Below are 23,214 nucleotides of genomic sequence, written 5' to 3'. Positions count from 1 at the left end.
TGGGCGGATTAGCCTTGCCCTGTTTTCAGAAATATTACTGGGCTGCGGTCCTTGTTACACTCAGGTGGTGGCTGTCGGAGGAGCCAGCTAACCCGGCGTCCACTCTGGAGGCCACGCTGCTCGGATCCTACTCTGAGCTGCGTAATCTCATGCACCGAGGACCTAGATCTAACCCCAAAATCCCACCCTCAATGAGGACTACCTGGAAGGTTTGGGAGACTGTCCGGACCAGGGTTCAGAAACCCAATAGCTGGTCTCCTCAAACTCCGTTATGAGGGAACCCGCGACAAGCGCACTTGCACTTTATCCCTGATCCTGTGCTGTGGGCCCATTTTGAGGTTAAGACGCTTGTTTATATAACTTCTCTGGGTGGACTGCTCACCTTTGATGAGTTAAAGCAACAGAAGGGACTGCCGAACCATGTGTTTTTTAGATACCTTTAGCTGCGCCACGTTTTTAGGTCCCAGTTTCCTGGACCGCTGGTGTTGGAGACTACGGGGGTTGAACGCTTGCTTGTCACGGCGGACGAGACTAAGCCCCTGTCCGCCCTGTACTCCCTTTTGGCAGGTTTGGACACCTCTAAGGCCCCGTACACACGAGGGGATCTCCGCTGGAAACGGTCCGCCGGACCGTTTCCAGCGGAGATTCCTCCTCCGGATTTGGATCCGATGGCTTGTACTCACCATCGGATCAAAATCCGCTCGGAATTCATCCGCGGTGACGTGTCGCGCCGTCGCCGCGATGATGACGCGGCGACGTGCGCGACGCTGGAATGTAAGTACTTCCACGCATGCGTCGAATCATTACGACGCATGCGAGGGAGGGGAGCGGACGGATTTATCCGGTGAGTCTGTACAGACCACCGGATCAATCCGCTGGACCCGATTCAAGCAGATACATTTCTTAGCATGCTAAGAAATTTATATCCGATTGAAATCGATCCGGCCGAGAAATTTCCGCGGATAAATATCCGCTAGGCCGTACAGACGACCGGATTTGTCCGCTGGAAATGATCCGCGGATGAATCCCAGCGGATAGATCCGGTGGTGTGTACGAGGCCTAAGGTCTCACAACTGTTCTCGGTCTGGCAGGCGGATATCCCGACACTGGCTGATGACAATTGGGAGGAGAGCATTCAGCAGTACCTCTCTCTGGTGGTTTCTGCCAGGGATAGGTTTACCCAGGTCAAATTTTTATATAGGGCATATTTCTCCCCCCTAGCTAGAATATATCCGCAACGAAGCCCCATTTGTCCCAGGTTTGGTTCGGAGGAGGGATCCTTCTTTCATGTTGTCTAGTCCTGTCCTGTGATACAATCTTTTTGGAAGGGGGTAGTAACAGTTATTAACTCTGTCGGCAAGCTCAGCCTGCCCTGTGACCCTTGCCATTGCTTCTTGGTATAGTTGATACACTAGACGGCTCTCATTCTAGGAAGTTATTTGTTTTTTTATGCAGCCTTCTACGCCAGAAAGGCGATCTTGTTACGATGGAAGGAGCCCTCTCCCCCCTCAGTGCAACAATGGAAAGCCTTAATAATGCGGCCCCTCCTTATATATATAAACTCACTTATCTGGGTCGTAACTGTCCTAGAAAGTTTGATAAGGTCTGGGCGGACTGGGTGCGTGAGGAGCAGTTGGCATTGGCTTAGAAGGGTGGATCAATGGGAATACCTGGTTGCCTCTTTTGTCAATGCTATAATAGGTTGAATCGGGAGCCGTGTAGGGGTCTTTTAGGGTATAGCTCTGGTCATGCTTCCCCCTGTGTTGGGTGATGTATGCCCCCCCCGCCCCCCTCCTTCTGCATTGCGCCCTCGGGTACTGCAGTAAGGGTCTTCTCTTTTTTCTCTAGAATGGGAACCCCTCCCTGCCTCCTTTACCCTTCACCTGTTGCTTGGTCGGTTCCCAATCCCCATTGTTCACTTAGCGGGGGATTAAGGTGCTCTCAAGTGTTATTGCCCAATCGAGCTACTGACTTAATCTGAAGCTGTGAATTGCTTGCTTATTGTTCCTCTGAGAGGGTATACCTGCATGGACGATCACACAATTGTGTATTATGTTTAAGATCTTGTGTATTCGCTGCAACTGCCATCACTGCTTTATGTCTCATTTTTACCTGCCTGTTTTTCTTTGTTTTATTTTATAAAATAAAAAACGTTTCTGTTAAAAAAAAAAGAATATCCCAATGCATTTAGACCCCTACAGTTGCGGTCTTCGGGTTCTTTTTTATTCTAAAAATACATCAAAGAATTTTTTAACATATTTTCACACTGTTATTTCCTACAATAGTAAAAACGACTTCATATTATATTATCATGTGAGAATTAAACATGGCTTTATATTCAAATTAGTAAATTTACCCTTCAAGTAGAGAACCTCGCATAACCAGAGACTTAAAGGGATTGTAAACCTTCCTGTTTTTTCATCCTAATGCACCCTATGCATTAAGGTGAAAAACCATCTAATAATTAGCGGCCCCCAGCTCCCTGTTATACTTACCTGAGCCCTCGAAAGTCCCACGTTGAGAACATACTGGATCTTGGCCTGGGCTTCTTGGCTCTTCATTGGATAGATTGATAGCAGCACAGCCATTGGCTCCCCCTGCTTTCAATCAAATCCAATGACGCGGGCAGCGGGGGGCTGGGCCAGTCCGGCATTCGTGTCTATAGATGCAAATGCTGGACTCGGGAGTGCGCCCGCAAGGTAACCCCCCTGGGAGAGCGCTTCCCAGAGGGAGTTATCTGATACAGGGAGGAGCCGAGACAGCCCCCGAGGGACCCTAGAAAACGGCATTCGGGGCCACTCTGTACAAAACAAGCTGCACAGCGGAGGTAAGTATGACATGTTTGTTATTTAAAAAAATAAATTGAACCTTTAGTATCACCTTAAAAAACAAATGCGTTTGAGCGATCCAGGACCTCCATGTGCTTCCTCCGTAAAACAAACCAGGGCAAGACCCTGGTTCGCAGGGCTTGCAAGTGGTCACATATTATAGGCCCCTGGGTTGGGGGTGAATGAGAGTGGAAGTACCTGCAATTTATAATTTAAGCAATCAGAATGTATGGATGGAGATCATTTTTATAAGGATACTTATAAAAAGTTCTTCTGGTGAAAAAACCCACGGAGTCTAATAAGTCGAATTCTTCTAAATAGTTTTATATTATATTTATATGTGAATTAAGGCGTGTGACAAATGATAATAAATTAATGAATAAAAATATAAATGATGAATAATAAAAATGATAAATCATGAAATAAAATTGGTGAAATGTGTGGATTATAATGAACAAACGAATGTGAGTGAAAATTTGTGAAATAATGAATCATAATAATATGATAAAATATTAAACATTTCTCCTAAGTGATGAGCTATGTATCTTCGAGGGCTTGTATAACATAACAAGTCAGAAATAAACATGGCATGATGAGTATCGTGTAAGTAAATATGACAGCCTTTGAAGGGGGCTAACCCAAAAACAACACAGTGACAAACAGCTGTACTAGTGCTGTGATTAAAAGAGATAAATAAAGGATATTGATATATAAATATGAGATTTTACCTTGCGTCTTGAAGATCTAGTGTGGACTGTCAAATCTAGCACAGATGTACACACTTATATGCTCAATTTAGGTGGAATATACAGTAGGTGGTCAATCTATGTTAAATAATTATTAATTGATTAGTATTGGTATTTAGTAAAGGGTCAAATATTAAGATATTTATCCTATCAGTGCGCTAAATGCAACACTTACCCTTCCATCGTCCGTATGTGGTATACACGTTGTGCCTTCTCCAGGGATCACCTAAAGATCCACTAACAGGAGGCATTTATTAAATACCCTCCAATCAATGTTGATTGGAGAGTGACAGGTGTGCAATCCATCCCCTCCCCACCCCCTCATGGCCATTGAAGCCACTTGATGGCGGCATCTAAGTGGCCACCTCGGCGTTCCGGAAGGCGTGGAAGCCCCGGCAATCGCTGTCGTCCTCGCCACAAATGTGTGACGTCAGTACTTCTTGCGCATGCGTGGTAGCATGTAGTTATGCACTTGCGCGGTAATGCCACCGCGTACGCAGGTGACCTCACAGACACGTCCCACGGCGATCATGGAATGAATAGTTTTAATTTGTTACATAGCTATACCTGCAAAAGGGGCCAGGCTGAAGTGATCTAGAAGGACTTAAAGGAGTTGTAAAGTCTCAAGGTTTTTCACCTTAATGCATAGAATGCCTTTTGTGGCGCAGCTGCCCCTCAGAACCCCCCTTTTATTTACTTGAACCTGATCTTTCCAGCAACGGAAACGAGCCCAGCAGCTCCAGCTGCTGTCTCAGGTGTTCATTGGATAGATTGATGGCAGCAGGAGCCATTGGCTCACACCATAGGTGTGTGCAGCCTATTGCATTAGGGTGTGCACCCCAAAGCTCAAACACACGTGTGTGTGTGTGTGTGTGTCTACATATATATGGCCCTGGCACACTGATCTCCCAGCTGCCACAAAGAGTGATAATGCTAATGCGCACTAGGTGATTAGGGTGTGCCCAGGCACACCTGGCACACCCTGTGTGCACGCCTATGGCTTCCACTGCTGTCAATCACATCCAGTGACACGGAAGTCGGGGGGCAGGGCCGAGTCTTGCTGTCTGTGTCAATTGACGCAGCAGCAGGACTCCGGAACACGCTCGCGTGAGTGCCCCCATGGAATGCGGCTATCTGCTATCTGTGGGGGCAGGCACTCGATGAGGAGGAGGAGCCAGGAGCGCCACCATAGGGACCACAGAAGAGGATGATTGGGCCACAGAACCCTTTCAAGATGCATACAATAATGTTAGTATTGCAGGTTCAGCCTGATCAAATTCATAGAAGAGAGCCGTGGTTAAGAGCAATCTAACCAGATTCACAGAGAAGAACTTTAGCATGTTGTGGTACGGTTAAGTTGTGGTTTTACCTTTCACACAGTTTCATGCTCACTTTTTCCCTATAATATCTCATAGAGTACATAATGTTTTTTATGTTATGACATACATTTGATTTTTGCCCTTTTTTTGGACATTTACAGGTGGAATTATGCAATAAGTCCAGTGACTGCCCAGAGAACCAGTATTGTCACTCTACATCCCTGTCTGCTGAATGCCGGCAATGTAAAGAAAATGAAAGGGTGAGGAGTCTATTAAAAATAAATATATATGCATTGTGTATGTGTTCATTGTGTTTACAGACGTAATAAAGGAAACTCATCTGGAACCCCACAAAGAGTTTAAACAGAACTATAGGCAAGTACCGTAGCTTGAAATACATACAGTATGAGTTATCTGTCAAAAGTTATGTGATTCCAGTAAGTCAGACTTGGGAGCCAGTCACCCTTACCAGATAGCAAAGTCAGTCCTTAATTTTTCAGTTAAAGCAGTACCCCTTGTACCCCAACTGTGACAGGCAGGATTATGAAGAGGCAGGATGGAGCATCCATGTATTCTTTGTTTAGGGATGCCTCTGAAATAATATAATGAAGGCAGCAGAAAACTGCAGTAACACTGTACTGGTTCTCAAGTTCCCCTCATGGAATTGTAGGAACAACTGAGGTAGGGTAATGGCTTGTATACACTATATGAATTTCCGTAAGATTTTCGTATAGTGTGTGTACACAATTTTCTAAAGCTGATACCGACTTTTCGTACGAAAATTCCCGAAGGGACAAACTCCAAAAATGTTCAGAATGAACAGTTTTCATTTAATGTATACCATTTTCATACGATTTTCGTACAAGAAAAATCAGAAAAGAAAGACTGCGCATGATCAGAAACAAGAATCTTCGTACAAATTTGTGTTCATCGGTTCCGATTTTCTATGGAACAACGGGAGAAACTGTTCGCCCGATTTTCTTATAGCGTGTACCCCACTTAACTCTGTTGTTGAAGGAGCAGCAGGGGTGGCCTGTCCATTAAGGGCGCACGGGCGCTACTCCCTTAGTCACGCCACCCCCCTCTATGTAGAATGGATAGATTCATCCTTAGCATGATCTATCCATGGCCCCTGTAGCCACCCGCTATTCAGGCATCCTTCCCCTTTTCGGACGCCAGGCGCCTGAATTACAGCGGCGGGGGTGTTTTTTTGAAGCACCTGATTAGAGCCATGGGCTCTAATGGGCTTCAAAGCAGGTGGACTTGGCGCACAGAGCATTAAGCTTGCAGTTCATCCAGGTGTGTTAGAAAAGAAAATGAATATTTGCTTTTCTAACACTGAACCGCCTCTCCACCAATCAGGAGGCTCGGGTCTAATACCCGTCCGCTGATTGGCTGAAGACACAGGCGATTCCATTGGCCACCTAGCAGAATGCAAGAAGAGACGCTTTGGAGGACACAGGAGCCGCTGCCTGACCTGCACTAGCCGTCCAACAGCTCACCACCATCACCAGCTGCCTGACCCACCACCACAATAGGGTAAGTACCGGTCAAGACAGCGGGTGGGCAGAGGGGGGCGGGGCACAGAGGCTGCATATGATGGGCACAGTTGGCTGCATTTGCTGGACACAGTTGGCTGCATTTGCTGGGCACAGTTGGCTGCATTTGCTGGGCACAGAGGCTGCATTTTCTGGGCACAGTTGACTGCATTTGCTGGGCACAGTTGGCTGCATTTGCTGGGCAAAGTTGGCTGCATATGATGCGCACAGTTGGCTGCATTTGATGGGCACAGTGGCTGCATATAATGGGCACAGTTGGCTGCATATGACGTTTGCACCCCCAAAAGATTTTGAGCACGAGCCGCCAATGAGGAGCAGGATATCTATATGGGGCCTAGGTAATTTCAAAGTTTAGCTATTTGTAATCCAGTCTGGTCCAGTCACATGACTCTTTGGCTCCCCTTTGTACAATAGCTGTGATTTCCTGATGCTGTGACATCACCCGTAGGCTCCCATGGCCCAGCCTTTGTTGGCTCTCTCTCCTCTCCCCTGCAGAACCTACTCTTTGACACCAGGAAACCAGAGCTTTTTTTATACAGCCTATGCAGGATAGGTTGAAGAAGTGGGAGGGAACATTTTTAACAATATTTCGTGTTAGGCTTTGCTACCATTTTAAATCATTTGCTTTTTCGTTTAGATATTCTTTAATCATATCAGCTGTCATACCTTTATACTCTTTATGGACCAGAGCAATTTTTACGTTCTCACAATGGGCCTGCTTATTTGACGATAACTTTGTAATCAAGTACTGACTCTACCTTCTGAAATTCCTGATCTCAGTACGTCTGTAGTTAAAGCAGAACTTCAGTCATTTTTTCATATTTCCATATATTAAATCTTCTGCCCTTGTTGTTTTAACTTTGGATTGTAAAACATTTTTTTTCTGCCAGTAAATACCTTATACAGCCCACTTCCTATTTCTTGTCTGGTAAAAAGTCTAGGCTTATGACATCATGCACAGCACTCTCTCTCTCTCTCTCTCTCTCTCTCTCTCTCTCTCTCGTGAGAGTTTGCCAGAAAGGGAGGGGATGAATCATAAGAGGGCTAATGAAAGCTGCAGAGTGTGTCTGTGTAAATCCAGAAAGTGAACAGGCTGCAGCTTCAGCTGCCCATAGTTAAAAAGATTGCAGCCTCAGTGGGGGGAGATTTCTGTAGCATATTTGGCAAGTACAGAATAACAGTACATATAAAATAATATGCAAAGTGGTTGGAGGGAAGCTTCAGAATGGCAATGATGTTTTTATTACAAATTATGTGAGCAGACTGCAGTTCCTCTTTAAGAAGACAGACTCTGTGAATTTTGTGACACAGCAGTAATTTTCAGCAGTGTGAATGCAGGGCATAGTGAATACGTGTTGCAGAATTCAAGGAAGTAAATGTATGGGGATTCTACACAAAGAAAGATTACAGCTAGAAACTTTAGAAATTAAATATAAAAATGAATATAATGATATTGTAACCATAATAAAAATGGTCATAATAATAATGAAATTTGCTTTAATAACACCTTTCCATTAAAGTGTAACTAAAGGCAACACTTTTTTTTTATCTTTGGATAGAGTGTAGAGGAATTAGAACACCTGTCAGCTTTTATTGCTATCTGTTCCACTCATTAGGGAGAGTCAAGCTCTGTATTTGTCTTGTTTACCATTACATAGTTACATAGTTAGTCAGGTTGAAAAAAAATTTAAAAAAACATTTATTTGCTTACCAAAAATGCCGGTTGCTATGCGGATTTTCTTAATCTGCCTCTTCCTAGTCCGCGGCAGGTCTTCTTCCTCGTCACGGTGTCTTCTGGGGAATGGGGCGCGCTGCCTTCTGGGAACTGTGTGTATCCCAGAAAGCAGCCGCCCACTCACAAAAGCGACGCAAGACTCGTGCATGCACAGTAGGAAACGGGCAGTGAAGCCGCAAGGCTCCACTTCCTGTTTCCCTCAGTAAGGGTGGTGGTGCCGGGAGCTGCCAGGATCCAGGGCTCGGCCTGGGGGGCTGACATCGCGGGCACCTAGGACAGGTAAGTGTCCTTTTAAAAAAAATAAAAATTGCGGGTAAACGTTGAGTTCCTGGTTCCCGCTAAAGATAAGGAACTCTGAACTTAAAGACAATGTCATGTGTCTATGTAATCTTATAGTGAAGTAAAGAAAGAAGAAAAGGAGAAAAGGAAGAGGTAGAGTAGAGAAGAGTAGGAAGATACCTGTCAGCCTCCAAGATGTCCCATCTTCCACTTAAGTACAGCTGGATCCACGTGGAAGAGAGATACCAGCAAGTTACCATGTTGGGCCCATAGTTCTCAGATCGCTTCAAATTTTTTAGAATCGTCTAGAATAGTACTTACTATCTTTTCTTGGATCATTATCCATGAGATCTGTCTTTTAGTTGATAATATGGAGACCTTGGGTTGTTTCCAAGCTTTAGCTGTGGATAATTTGCTTCCCAGCAGCATAAAAAGGATACATTTTTGGGTATATTTGGGAGTTTTCCGGATGGGGGAATTTAAATAAGACTACTGAGGGACTCTACGGGATAGCCAGTGACTCTACGGGATAGCCAGTGACTCTGCGGATAAGGTGAAATATTTTGTTCTAGTACCCTCTGATTTTCTTGCATTCCCACCATACATGTATCATTGTGCCAAGTGTAGGACATCCCCTGAAGCATAACAGGGAGAATGAGGGATAGATGGTAGCCAGTTTAGTAGGGACTGGGTACCATCTTGTGAGTAGCTTAGGGTTGGCTTTCATTAGGGCAGAGCTGAAAATTCCTTTGTAGGCTCCGAAGGACTTGTGCCAATCCTCCAAATCCCAGTCCTCTTGGAGATCTTTCTCCCATGCCTTCATATATGGGAGTTTTGTAGTACGCCTCGCTAGTGATGAGTAGATTATGGATAGGCCCCCCCCTTTGCTCCATGACCTGGCCACACCACCGTTCATAATCCGTGAACATCGGGGGATCAAGTTTTTTCCCCAAAAGTGTAAATAATATGAAAGTTGGTGGAACCTACATTTTTCAGAGTTAGGGAGTTCTAGTTTGATTACGCAGTGTTTAAGTTATAGAGGTCCGGTACAGGAAAAGAAGTGTCCTATTCGGTATATGCCTGGGATGAACTGGGGATTGTGAAAGATGTGTGCTAGGGGGATGGATTTCTGAGACCAAAGAGGGAAGATTACACAGGGTATCCCATAGAGCTAGTGAGTGGGGGACATCACTGGGGGTCTATTCTTTGGGGAACACCAAAAGAGGAAGTCTAGCGTGAATGATGGCACTGCCTGCCTCTCTATGTGCATCCAATCCTGTTTCTCTAGTCTCAAATAGACAGTGGATAATTGCGCCAGCCTAGCTGCTTGATAGTACCAAAGTAATTTTGGGAGACCAAGTCCACCCTGGGATTTGAGACTAAAGTTTAGGCCAATATGTATTCTTCTACATATTTTGGGGGAAAAAATCCCAATAAGCGTATATTGATTGGTTTGCGCTAGGGACTTTTAATTTTTTTACTGGTAATGACGGCAATCAGAGATTTTTAGCAGGACTGTGACATTGCGGCGGACAAATCTGACCCTAAGTGACACTTTTTGGGGACCAGTGACACCAATACAGTGATCAATGCAAAAAAAATTCACTGATCAATTTATAAATGACACTGGAATGGAAGTGGTTGACACTAGAGGCAATCAAAGGGTTAACTGTGTTCCCTCAGTGTGTGTTCTAACTGTGTGGGGGATGTGCTCACTGGGACAACACAGAGATCGCTGTTCCTGATTACTAGGAACAGACTACCTCAGTGTTGTCCCCTGTCAGAACGGGGATCTGCCTTGTTTACATAGGCAGATCCCTGTTCCGCCTCTCTGTGGAGTGATCGTCAGCGGACATTGAATCCGCTGGACCCCCGCACGTGCTCTCCTGGCGCGCCCACAGTATCTCATGCACAAAACAACGTACAGGTATGTATTTTCTAACAGCCGGACCGCTAGGGTGACCACGTGTCCTGGATTGCCCGAGACAGTCCCGCATTTTGCAGGTCTGTCCCAGGCACCTTCATTCCAGGACAATACAGTGTCCCGGAATAAAACTGACACAGCCACACCCCGGGCCAGTCTGATGCCCCCAAAAAAGGTTGCCACATCACCGCTTTACTCACTGATAGTACTTGTCCTGGCCCGGAATGCTTGGAGGAGTACAATCCCACCCCCTGCTTGTGATTGGAGAAATCATAAATCCTGCCTCTTATGTCCAATCACTGTGCTGTGATTCGTTACAACACAAGCTGATTTTTGGGAAGGGGGGTCCCTAAATTCTAGTTTGTAAATGTGGTCACCCTACAGGCCGTCCTGCCACAGAATATGTGCGGTGGGCGGTCCGGAAGTGGTTAATGTTTTACATAGCTGTACATGCAAAAGAGGCCAGCCTGAAGTGATCAAGCAGTACTTACTTTTCTGACTAAAGTTCCATTTTAAGAAGCAAAGCAGTTCATCAAGACTCACACCACATTTCAGGTCTTTGGACTTTTTGTGTAGGTAATATAGGAATAACTTATACATACAGTAGGAATCATATACTTTTAAATATATTCTGTTAGCAATAAGCAAACCACATATTTTACAATATATTGGTAATAAATCACAGCCATTTCAAGTTTAGTCCTTGGAAAGTTACAAACAAAGTACACTCATCTGAACTGATTTACCAATACAGTATGTGAGGTAGCCCAAAGTAACTAATTAGCATGGTTAGAAATATAACTGCTAATTAGGTATTGTAAGTAAAAATATGCTTATTGCTTTTTGAAGTGGCCTAATTAAATTTGGATTTGCTTTGGAAAAGGGTAATCCATGCTCTGTTCCTTGAAGTGATATTAAACACACAGGGCCAGATTCACAGTCGAAATACGGCGGCGTATCTACTGATACTCCGGCGTATTTTCAAATTTGCCGCGTCGTAGCATTATTTTGAATCCTCAAAACAAGTTACGACGGCTTTAGGCTTCGATCCGTCAGGCGTATGGCTTCGTATGCCTTCGGATCGTAGGTGTAATTCTTCGGCGCCCGCTTGGGGGAGTCCTCGTCGTTTTCCGCGTCGGGTATGCTAATTAGCTGTTTACGGCGATCCACGAAGGTACGCGCGTTCGTCGCATTCGCTTACGTCGTCGCTAGTCGGCTTTTTCCTTTGTAAAGTTACGAGTGCTATTTAGGTGGTGTAAAATTAGACCATCCATGTTAAAGTATGGCCGTCGTTCCCGCGTCAAATTAAAAATTTTTTTTTTTGCGTAAGTCGTCCGGGAATACGAAAGGACGTAACGCACTTTGCCGTTCAAAAAACACGTTGGGGCACCGTAATTTCACGCAAAGCACGGAGGGAAATTTCCTAACGGAGCATGCGCAGTCGGTTCGGCGCGGGAAAGCGCCTAATTTAAATGACACACGCCCCATTTGAATTAGGCGGGCTTGCGCCGGACGGATTTACGCTACGCCGCTGCAAGTTTACAGGCAAGTGCTTTGTGAATGAAGCACTTGCGCTGAAAAGTTGCGGTGGTGTAACGTAAATGAGTTACGTTACGCCGCAGCGCAGGTACATGAATCTGGCCCACACTGTTTAATTTACATTGTCCCTTCTCTTTCTGTATGTGGATGCTGGCACTGTAATTTTTTAAATAAAAGAAACATCTAAATATCCTGTTTCTAATTGATATACTTCTGTCATATGACCCAGATGTTTTACAGCCTGTCTTTTAGTCCTCTGCTGCTGGTCACATGTTAAAAAAAAAGACAGCCTTTGTAATACAGAGTACAATTAAATAAAAAATGTCAATAAACTGTTTTAAATTGTCATACAAATATATATTTGAAATTAAATCTTTATAATTTTGTGGAAATAACATGGTGTGGGCAGATTTCTGCCAGTCACACAAAGACAAAGTTATTCCACCTATGAGGTGGAATAACAATGTTAAAGTATGGCCGCCGTTCCCGCCGCGAGGTTCGATTTTTTACATCGTTTGCGTAAGTCGTCCGCGAATCGGGAGTTACGTCGTTTACGTCTGCGTCGAAATCAATAGGCCCGTACGGCCTACTTAGCCGCAATGCGCACTGGGAAATGTAGTCGCTACTAGCCTAACTAATTTGCGGCGGTGTAGCCTAAAAAGGCTAGGCTAGGCCGCCCTAAAGTTAGGCCAATCTACGTAAATCTACCTAATAGTGCCCGTGTATGTATGAGGGCTAAGACCTTATTGGATTTTAGAGATCCTCCAAGCAGATTATTCACTTTAATTAGCACCACAGGTGTCTACAATTTTAGAATAAGTTACTTAGGCCCATTTCACACTTGTACGACTTATCCTACGATTTGGGACTGCAAAGTTGCAAGACAAGTCGTTCCCCATGATTTCCAATGACAACCATTCATATTAGTATGACTTCAAAGTAGTCCCTGCACTACTTTGGTCTGATTTTGATCCTAATTCAGCCCATTGAATATCATGGAAGTCGGATCAAAGTCGGATCGCCGTCTTAACTGAGCCAACTTTGGCATGCGACTTGTGCTCTGATGATCTTGAAAGAGAACTCCACGTCAAATAAAAAAAAAACAGCATGGGTTCCCCCTCCAAGAGCATACCAGGCCCTTTGGTTTGGTATTCATTTTAAGGGGAACCCCCACGCCGAAAAAACTGTCCATACCGAACCCTTATCTGAACACAGAGCAGGTTGGGTAAGGGGGTTGGGACGAGCGAGCACCACCCTCCTGAACTGTACCAGGACGCATGCCCTCAACATGGGCGGGGTGGGTGCTTTGGGGCAGGGGGGCCCTGCGCCACCACCTCAAAGCACCTTGTCTCCATGTTGATGAGGACAAGAGCCTCTTCCCGACAACCCTGGTCATTGGTTGTCGGGTTCTGTGGGCAGGGAGCTTATCGGAACAAGGGGGCCCCCAGATCCCAGCCCCCCACCCTATGTGAATAAGTATCGGGTACATTGTACACCTACCCATTCACCTAAAACAAAAAATTACAAAAGTAAAATTCAGTACAGTACGCAGGTTTTTAAAGTAATTTATTAAGCAGCTTCGGCGTATCTTCCCACTTCTTCTCCCCCTCTGGGTCTTCTCCGCTCTCCGCTGATGTCTTCCAACCCTCTCCGGTTGTCTTCTGCCTCTGCCAGGTCTTTTCCGCTGTCTTCTCGCTCTTTTGCCGGGTCTTCTTCCTCTGTTCCTCTGATCTTGAGTCAAAGCTCTCTCCCGCTCTAATGTTGGGTGCGCGGTGTGCCACTACTTCTATTGGCATGGGGTGAAGGTCACTGGGTGACGTCATCCGGAGGCCCGCCACTTATGATCTCACCACTTGGGGCATGATGGGCGGTGATGTCATAAGGGGCGGGACTCCGGTGAACCCCTCCCCATGCCAATATAAGTGGGTGCCCCATGTTGCGGTTCAGGGAGACGCTCGCTCGTTCTCACCCACTTTCCTGACCTGTGGGCTATGTGCTCGGATAAGGGTCTGGTGTGGATTTTGGGGGGACCCCAGACCATTTTTTCGGCATGGCGGTTCCCCTTAAAATCCATACTAGACTGAAGGGCCTGGTATCCTCTTGAAAGGGGAAAACATGCTGTTTTTTTTTTTACATTGTGCGTGGAGTTCCCCCATAGACGTGCGACTGTCGTGTCATACCAGTGTGAAAGGGGCCTTAGGCTGGGTTCACACTGGTATGACACAACTGTTGTACGATTGTCATCTTACTATGCCCTGCTACATCTGTTCTACATCGTTCCTACTTCCATCCAACTTAAATGAACAAGATAAGAGTGACATAAATTTGGATGTCACAAGTCGGATGGTTAGGACAAGGATCCTACTTTGATCCAACTTCAATAATATTCAATGGGCCGAAGTAAGACCAAAGTCAGACCAAAGAAGTACATTGAGCATTTTCAAAGTCGGACCGACTTGTGTCGGACCAGATAAGACGGCTCTCATAGGGAAACAGATCTTCACATGTCATGTGACATGAGCATCCAAAGTTGGAGCGTTTGTCTTACAAGTGTGAAAAATGGGGAAACTATTGCGCAAACCAATAAGGGATAAAATATTACTAAAAAAGGAGCAGCCACCTAAAAAGTGTTCTCACACTGAAAGGTATAACAATAAAAAGGGGGTGAGGGGGCGCTTACTATAAAAAATATTTTAAACTACATAAAATAGCGTGCATAAAACATCAAATAATTCAGGAGTGATAATTGCAAAACACATCCATAAATGACTCTTCATAAAGGTGAAATAATATAAAATAACAGTGTGAAAAATTAATTTAAAAAGTGCAACAATCCAGTGCAGAAATAACCTGTGTAAAAATATATATATATATATATTCTGTGTATGCAAAATACAGACACTAGAAAAAACGATATAAAATTGTGCAATAAACAGTCTTTAGTGCAGAAAAAACTATTCCAAAAAAACATGCAAAATAATGCAAGTCCTTGTGCTGGAAAATCTCTAAGCCACACTCCACAGCAATGTGCAAAATAAATCCAAAAAGTGCAGATGCAAAACAATTGTCTCTTAATTGCAGTGATATCCAATAAAGTGCAGGTGCTTTCATCCAGTGCTACGTGCCAAACGTTTTCCCCAGCCTCTCACCTTAACCACTTAACACCCAGACCATTATGCAGGTTAACCACTTAAGACCCAGACCAATATGCAGGTAAAGGACCAGGCCCCTTTTTGCGATTTGGCAGTGCGTCGCTTTAACTGACAATTGAAAATGCAATATTTTTTACTTTTTGCTTTAATAAATATCCCCCAAAAATATATATATAAAAAAAACGTTTTTTTTTTCCCTCAGTTTAGGCCGATACGTATTCTTCTACCTATTTTTGTTAAAAAAAATTGTAATAAGCGTTTATCGATTGGTTTGCTCAAAATTTATAGCGTTTACAAAATAGGGGATAGTTTTATTGCATTTTTATTAATAATTATTTTTTTACTACTAATGGCGGCGATCAGCGATTTTTTTTTTTCGTGACTGCAACATTATGGCGGACACATCGGACAATTTTGACACATTTTTGGGACCATTGTCATTTTCACAGCAAAAAGTGCTATAAAAATGCATTGTTTACTGTGAAAATTACAATTGCAGTTTGGGAGTTAACCACTAGGGGCGCTGAAGGGGTTAAGTGTGACCTCATATGTGTTTCTAACTGTAGGGGGGCATGGCTGGACGTGTGACATCATTGATCGCCTTTCCCTATATCAGGGAACAGACGATCAATGACAGTCCCACTGTGAAGAACGGGGAAGGTGTGTTTACACACACACACCTCTCCCCGTTCTTCAGCTCCTGTGACCGATCGCGGGACTCTAGCGGCGATCGGGTCCACGGGTCCCCCGCCCGCGGTCACGGAGCTTCGGACCGGGTCGCGGGCGTGCACGACCCACAGCTGGGCACTTGAAGAGGACGTACAGGTACGTCCTTGTGCCCAGCCGTGCCATTCTGCCGACATATATCGGCGTTAGGCGGTCCTTAAGTGGTTGAGGACCTTGCCCCTTTTTGTGATTCGGCACTGCGTCGCTTTAACTGACAATTGCGCAGTCGTGCGACGTGGCTCCCAAACAAAATTGGCGTCCTTTTTTTCCTACAAATAGAGATTTCCTTTGATGGTATTTGATCACCTCTGCGGTTTTTATTTTTTGCGGTATAAACAAAAATAGAGCGACAATTTTGAAAAAAATTCAATATTTTTTACTTTTTGCTATAATAAATATCCCCCCAAAAAATATAAAAAAACATTTGTTTTCCTCCGTTTAGGCCGATACGTATTCTTCTACCTATTTTTGGTAAAAAAATCGCAATAAGCATTTATCCATTCGTTTGCGCAAAATTTATAGCGTTTACAAAATAGGGGATAGTTTTATTGCATTTTTATTAATATTTTTTTTTTACTACTAATGGCGGCAATCAGCGATTTTTTTTTTTTCATGACTGCAACATTATTGCGGACACATCGGACAATTTTGACACATTTTTGGGACCATTGGCATTTTCACAGCAAAAAGTGCTATAAAAATGCACTGATTACTGTGAAAATGACAATTGTAGTTTAGGAGTTAACCACTAGGGGGCACTGTATGGGTTAAGTGTGACCTCATATGTGTTTCTAACTGTAGGGGGGCGGTGCTGGACGTGTGACGTCAGTGATCGTCTTTCCCTATATCAGGGAACAGATGATCACTGACACTGCTACAATGAAGAACGGGGACGGTGTGTTTACACACACCTCTCCCCATTCTTCAGCTCCGGTGACCGATCGCGGGACACCGGCGACGATCGGGTCCTGCGGGCGCGGTCACGGAGTTTCGGATCGGGTCGCAACCTCACGACTGGGCACTTAAAGAGGACGTACAGGTATGTGATTGTGCCCAGCCGTACCATTCTGCTGACGTATATCGTCGGTAGGGGGTCCTTAAGGCGGTTGTAAACCCGCATATACATTTTTTTTTTTTTTACACCTGCAAGGCAAAAGCCATAATGAGCTAGTATGCACCGCATATTAGCTCATTATGAAATACTTACCTCGAAACGAGGTAGGGAACTTACCTGGTCCACGCCGAGCGTGTCTTCCGGGTATCGCTGCTCCAGTGCTGTGATTGGCTGGAGCGGCGATGACGTCATGGGTCAGCGGGGCCGGCCCTTCAGCCGAGGATCCCCCCTGCGCATGCGCCGCTGTAATCAGCGGCGCATTGCGAGGGGAATATCTCCTAAACCGTACAGGTTTAGAAGATATTCTTTATACCTACAGGTAAACCTTATTATAGGCTTACCTGTAGGCAAAAATGTGGGTTTACAACCACTTTAAGTGACTAAGAGGCTAAATAATAAGCCTTTCTGTTGTATTCCTCATAAAAAACGATCCCTGCTCACTTTCCTCTTTATGGTCACACCTCCAGAAAAGCCCGGAGCCAAAGAAAAGAGAATGCCATAGGCGGAGGGCGGGCATGACGGGGGTTAAACTGGGAAGGAAAGAGAGATGGCAGGGGATTGGCTGTGATAACAGGGGAGGGGTAGGGCAGGGCGATATAAAAGAGAAGAGCCCGCCCACAGCTGTAACACTGCCCCTAGTGAATTTTCCATCATGTCCCGCATCCAGGAGCTGCTGGAGGAGCTCAGGGCCGAAGCCTCTTCCAGGGGGCGAGACTGTGTTCAGGAGAACCTGGGGCCCATCATGGATCCGCCTGCGGAGAGAGAGTCAGCGCGAGCTAGGCGGTCCAAGCCGCCTGAGCGCTTCTCCCCTGACCTCTCCCCAAGAGCCACGCGCCCAGGGAATCCCGCTACTCGGGCCCCGTCGGGCCCCCCCGCCAAGCGCCGCAACGCTCCCGCTGGGGGGGTTACCGGACAGAATCCCCAGCAACAGCGCAGCTCTACGGGCGGCCGCTCCAGGAGCTCTGGGTCGGCCGATTCGCCCGTTCGCCGTCTGGAACCGGAGCGCGCGGGCCCCTCGCACCACGCGGCCTGTCGCGGGGAGGGGCCTCGGCAGGACGAATCCAGGGCCGCGGACCGCGGGCCTAGTACCTCGGCGGCCGGGTCTCCCAGCCAGATGGAAGGGACGTCTAGACGGTCAGCAACAAGGAGTGAGGCCTGCAGGGCTGGAGTAAGCCCCCCCCGAGCGGGAAAATCGGCGGCGAAATCGGTCGGCGGGTCCGCCGTGAGGAGGAGGGGTCAGGATGCGGCAGGACCTTGCACCTCCAGGGATCCTTCCCCTGGAGGGTTTTCATCTGTGGAGGTCGATCCGGGAGCAGACAGGTCGGAAGGGGAACTTTCCGGATCTGAAGATGAGGGTTTCAACGCGGCGATTGCAGCGGCGGTGGAGTCTGGACGTTCGGCTGGGGCAATACCCCCCAGGCAACCCGGTAAGTCTTCTTTAATTAATAATGCTACTGCTGGGGACAGAGATGGGGGGGCAGTGGTAGCCAGGCAGTGACCAGGACGGGTTGTCCTAGGGGGGAGGAGGCTGGTTTTAAGGGGTTCTTAGAGGGGATCAAGGAGCTGGTGTCCCGTTTTGAGCAGGGGGGGCAAAGTTAACCCCGCGGGGGCGTGGGGGGCCCCGCAGACTGGTGTTGGGTTAGCGGGTGCGGCTACAGGGATGGCGGATACTGGGGGGGTTCAGCCCGCGTCGCCCGTGGTGTCACCCCCCGCCCCCGCTACGCCTGCGGTGGAAGGGGAAAAGAAAAAAGTGGAAGAGACTGACAAGGCGCCGGTGGAGAGGCAGGACATAGTCAGGCTAGACGACGCGGCCAAGTGCGAAATGTACATATGTTTCGAAGGGCCGTTGGGGACACACTTGAAGGCTGAGGTATGCGAGAAAATAGGTAAGGGTGAGTATGTGGAGATCTTTTCCCTATTGCCCCTGGAGAAGTTTAACCTGGACAGGGTGAAACCGGACGACTACAAGAAAGGGGACGAGGAAAAACGTAGGTATCGGCTCATTCCGCGTACTTTCTCAAATTGGCTGCAGGCCTTCGGCATTCTAGCTAGTGTGATTAGCACTAAGAAGCCGGAGTGCGGGGCGGCGCTTTTTGGGTACCAGGACTCTATTGGGGAGGCCTACAGGGTTTATGGGGGCACAGCTTGGCTGCGCTACGATGAACAATTTAGGCAGAGGATGGCTATGCGCCCGGATTTAAGGTGGGACCACAAGGACATAAACTTGTGGGTCCGCCTTATGACGGCTGCACGGGCGCCGAATCAGTTTTTTCGAGACGGGGCCGGCGGGTCGTCTTCCTCTGGACAGTCGGCCAGTAAAACGAAAGGGGTCTGTTGGCAATACAACGCCGGCAACTGCAAGTTTGGGTCTTCATGCAGATTCAAACATGAATGTTCTGGATGCGGGGGATCTCACACCCAGGCGAGATGTTTTAAACAAGGAAAAGGGCGATCAGGTGAGTTTGGCAGCAAAAGGGACGACGCCGGTGAGGGTGGAAAAGATGCGCCCGTTTCTAAGTAGATATCCGGACAGACAGGCCGCCCGCTTGCTGGAGGAGGGTTTTGGGGAGGGATTTAGGATTCCATGCTCTTTGCGGGATATTCCGCCGGTTCCTCGGAACTTGAGGTCGGCGTCACGTCATCCTGACGTGGTTTCGGAGAAACTACGGAAGGAAGTGGCGCTGGGGCGCATGGCGGGCCCGTTCACGGAGGCTCCTTTGCCTGAGTTGGTGGTGTCGCCGTTGGGGGTAGTTCCAAAAAAGGAGCCTAACAAATTTCGGTTGATCCACCACCTCTCTTTTCCGAAAGGGGGGTCGGTGAATGACGCCATAGACCCCGACACCTGTGCGGTTAAGTACACTTCCTTTGATGCGGCGGTGGCTTGGGTGCGGCATTACGGTCAGGGGGCACTGTTGGCCAAGGCCGACGTGGAGGCCGCCTTTCGGCTGTTACCAGTGCACCCCGACAGCTTCCGCCTGTTGGGGTGCACTTGGAATGATGAGTTCTTCATTGATCGTTGCCTGCCCATGGGCTGTTCTATATCCTGCGCTCTGTTCGAGCAGTTCAGTTCATTTCTGGAATGGGTGGTCAGGGAAGTATCGGGGGTGAGTTCCATCATCCACTACCTAGATGACTTCCTGTGCGTGGGACCGACCGGATCCAGGACGTGTGCGGTACTGTTGGGGACACTGGAGCACATGGCAGACTGCTTTGGGGTCCCGTTGGCCCCGGACAAGACAGAGGGGCCGAGGACGGAGATCACCTTTTTGGGGATCACGATAGACTCGGTTGCCATGGAGTGCCGGTTGCCGGAGGGCAAAGTGGAAGCGCTGAAGGAAGACGTTGGAGGTATGTTGGCGTCTCAAAAAGTAACATTACGAGCTCTCCAATCCTTGCTGGGAAAACTCAATTTTGCCTGTCGCATTATACCCATGGGTAGAGCCTTTTGTCGACGGCTGTCGGCCAGCACGGCAGGGGTGCGTTCACCGCACCATTTTATCCGGCTGGGTAAAACACACAGGCAGGATTTACGGGTGTGGCTCAGCTTTCTGGAGTCCTTTAACAGTAGGGCCATGTGGATGGCGGGGCCGGTTAGCAATTATGACATGGAGTTATTTACAGACGCAGCGGGTTCCACGGGATATGGGGCCTTTTTTCAAGGACAATGGTGTGCGGGCGCTTGGCCGCCGAGTTGGGTACAGGCGGGTTTCACAAAAAATCTGGTGCTCCTGGAATTGTTTCCAGTGGTGCTGGCGGTGGAACTGTGGGGTGAGTCCTTTCGGGATCAAAAGGTTCGTTTCCACATAGACAACATGGGAGTTGTTCAGGTGCTTAACAAAATGTCTGCGTCATCGCTACCAGTGGTGAGGATGCTACAGAGGCTAACTTTACGTTGCATGCAATTGAATATATTTCTTTATGCGGTGCACATCCCCGGGGTTGAAAACGTCATCGCTGACGCGTTGTCTCGTTTTCAGTGGGACAGGTTTCGGGAGTTGGTGCCGGAGGCGGAGAAAAAAAGACTCACCTGTCCCGACGGTCTGTGGAAAATTGCCTTGGAGTAGCGCAGGGGTGGATTCGCAGGTCGGTGAGTGAGACAACGTGGGCCGCCTACAGCAAGGTCTGGCAGGAATGGGAGGAGGTTGTCCGCGACACTAGGGTTGAAGTCAAGGGTCCGGATGGACGGTTACTAGTGTTGTACTTTGTGGCTAGGTTAATGGAGGGGGGGGTCTCAGTGTCTGGCCTGAATAAGAAAGTGGCGGCATTGGCATTTCTGTTGAAATGGCAGGGGCTACCGGATTTCACTAAAGAATTTTGGGTGAGACAGGCTCTGAAAGGGTATAGGCGGGGAAAACCCAACAGGGATGCCAGACGGCCAGTGTCGTTTGGGGTGCTGAAGGGTTTATTCGAGTGTTTGCCGGAGGTCTGCGCCTCGGCCTATGAAGTCGCATTATTTTGTGCGGCATTTGCGTTAGCCTTCTTTGGGGCTTTTCGGATAGGGGAATTGGTCAGTCCTTCCAAGAAGATACAGGGAGGGATCTGGAGGACCGAGGTAAGTTGTGAGAAGGATAGGGTGACGCTATGGCTGAGGAGATCCAAGACGGATCAATTGGGGAAAGGGAAGAGGGTCATGGTCTTTGGGGTGCCGGGGTCGCCGGTTTGTCCGGTGGGGGGCGATAAGTAATTTTTTGGAAAATCGCCCGGAGGTTGGGCTGTCCTTCTTGATACACGCAGATGGGTCCCCTTTATCCAAGTTTCAATTCACGGCGGTATTTCGCTCGGGTTTGAGGGTCTTGGGTCTGGCGGACAAGGAATATTCAGCCCACTCGTTTAGGATCGGAGCAGCTACGGAGGCAGCCAGGAATGGTTTGGATGACGAGTCAGTGAAAAAAATAGGGAGATGGGAGTCTAATAGGTTTAGGATCTATGTACGCCCTCATTTGTTAGTCTAGTAGCAGGAGAAAGGGGAACTTTGTGGGGGGTGAGTGATAACTGTGTGGTTGCGAAGCCTAGTAGTGGGGCGGCTGGGTTATGCTGGAGAATTTTCTTTTTGTTTTACAGGTTCGGAGCCGGCATTGATATGGATCATGGGGCACTCATACGTGTATTGGGGGGCGAAGAGGGCCGAGGCCAGACCTGGAGGTAGACAGCTGGGGTTTCCTAGGGAGGAGGCTAGGATTCGATGGATAGGTGTTCGTGGGATGCTTTGGAGCAGGCTCGTGCCCGAGGTGCATAAATATGCGCGGTTGGACAGAGCGCCCGACGTCTTGGTTTTGCACGTGGGCGGGAACGACCTCGGCCTGAAGTCCATGTTAGACCTGACTAAGGACATAAAGTTTGATGTTCTCAGGTTGCGTATGGCTTTTCCGGAGATGGTAGTTGTATGGTCTGACATGGTGTCTCGCACGTCGTGGCGCCTTGCCAGATCATGGGGGGGCATCAACAGGGCCAGGAGAAAGGTGAACAGGGACATTGGGAGGTTCATGGAGAGGAATGGGGGGTTGGTCGTCAGGCACAAGGAGCTAGAGGAGGGGACGTGGCGGTATTTACGCAGGGACGGGGTGCATTTGACAGACGTAGGAATAGACATGTGGGTGCTAGGGCTGCAGGACGGGATTCAGAGGGCCCTTAGGGTGTGGAGGGTCGCCCAACTGTAAAGGTGTTTACAGTGGTGCACTGTGGCGGGTGTTGGTCGTGTTGCAGGAGGAGGAAATACCAGGAGAACATGGGCAGGACTTGTCGTTGGTATGGGTCCTGAGGTTTGGGATTACAGCAAGCGGAGGCTTAGCTGCAACTAATGGAAATGGGGCACTGCGGTCAAGTTGTCTTTGAGTCAGGAAGTCGGCTTGAGGCCTGTTATCGGAAGAAGAAGGCCGCAGTGCAGGAATGGTACAAAAAAGTTCTAATAAAGTTTTCCTCCATTATTGATCACACCCTGGGTTTTTGGAAATCTGGTTTTGAGTTATGTTAAACGTTAATTTTAAATAAAGGAGGCTGCTACGGCCATGTTTACTCCACACCCACGGGCTGGTCTAAGTTACTGGTTAAGGTATAGCAATGCGGGTAAGGGGTACAAATCTGAGATGACATAGATTATACAACAGTCATGGTTAGATGCTCAGACAGACACATACAGGAAAAAGAGGGTACTCCATAGTGTAGTATTTAACACAAAAACAAACTTTTATCAATGGTAAAACACTCACATTTTAAGAAGAGGTAATTCAGCAGGAAGACTTCCGGGTTCAGCCGAACCCGGAATAGATGTCACCACTGCTCTCTGTCCTCATGCG

At 47.5% G+C, this 23,214-nt stretch overlaps 1 protein-coding gene across 1 annotated transcript in view; it reads left to right on the top strand.

Moving 5' to 3' along the window:
- The window catches only part of LOC120916589 (dickkopf-related protein 3-like), a 136,086-nt gene that overhangs the window by 36,755 nt on the left and 76,117 nt on the right, over positions 1–23,214 (top strand). The window contains exon 2 of the mRNA XM_040327642.1: positions 5,055–5,153. Within this exon, the coding sequence (XP_040183576.1) occupies positions 5,055–5,153 (99 nt within the window). The remainder of the gene's footprint in view (positions 1–5,054; positions 5,154–23,214) is intronic.

The sequence above is a fragment of the Rana temporaria genome, chromosome 10 (genome assembly GCF_905171775.1).
Source record: "Rana temporaria chromosome 10, aRanTem1.1, whole genome shotgun sequence".
Lineage (NCBI taxonomy): Eukaryota > Metazoa > Chordata > Amphibia > Anura > Ranidae > Rana > Rana temporaria.
The sequence above is the reverse complement of the archived record's forward strand: the minus strand, read 5'-3'. Positions and strand labels throughout refer to the sequence as shown.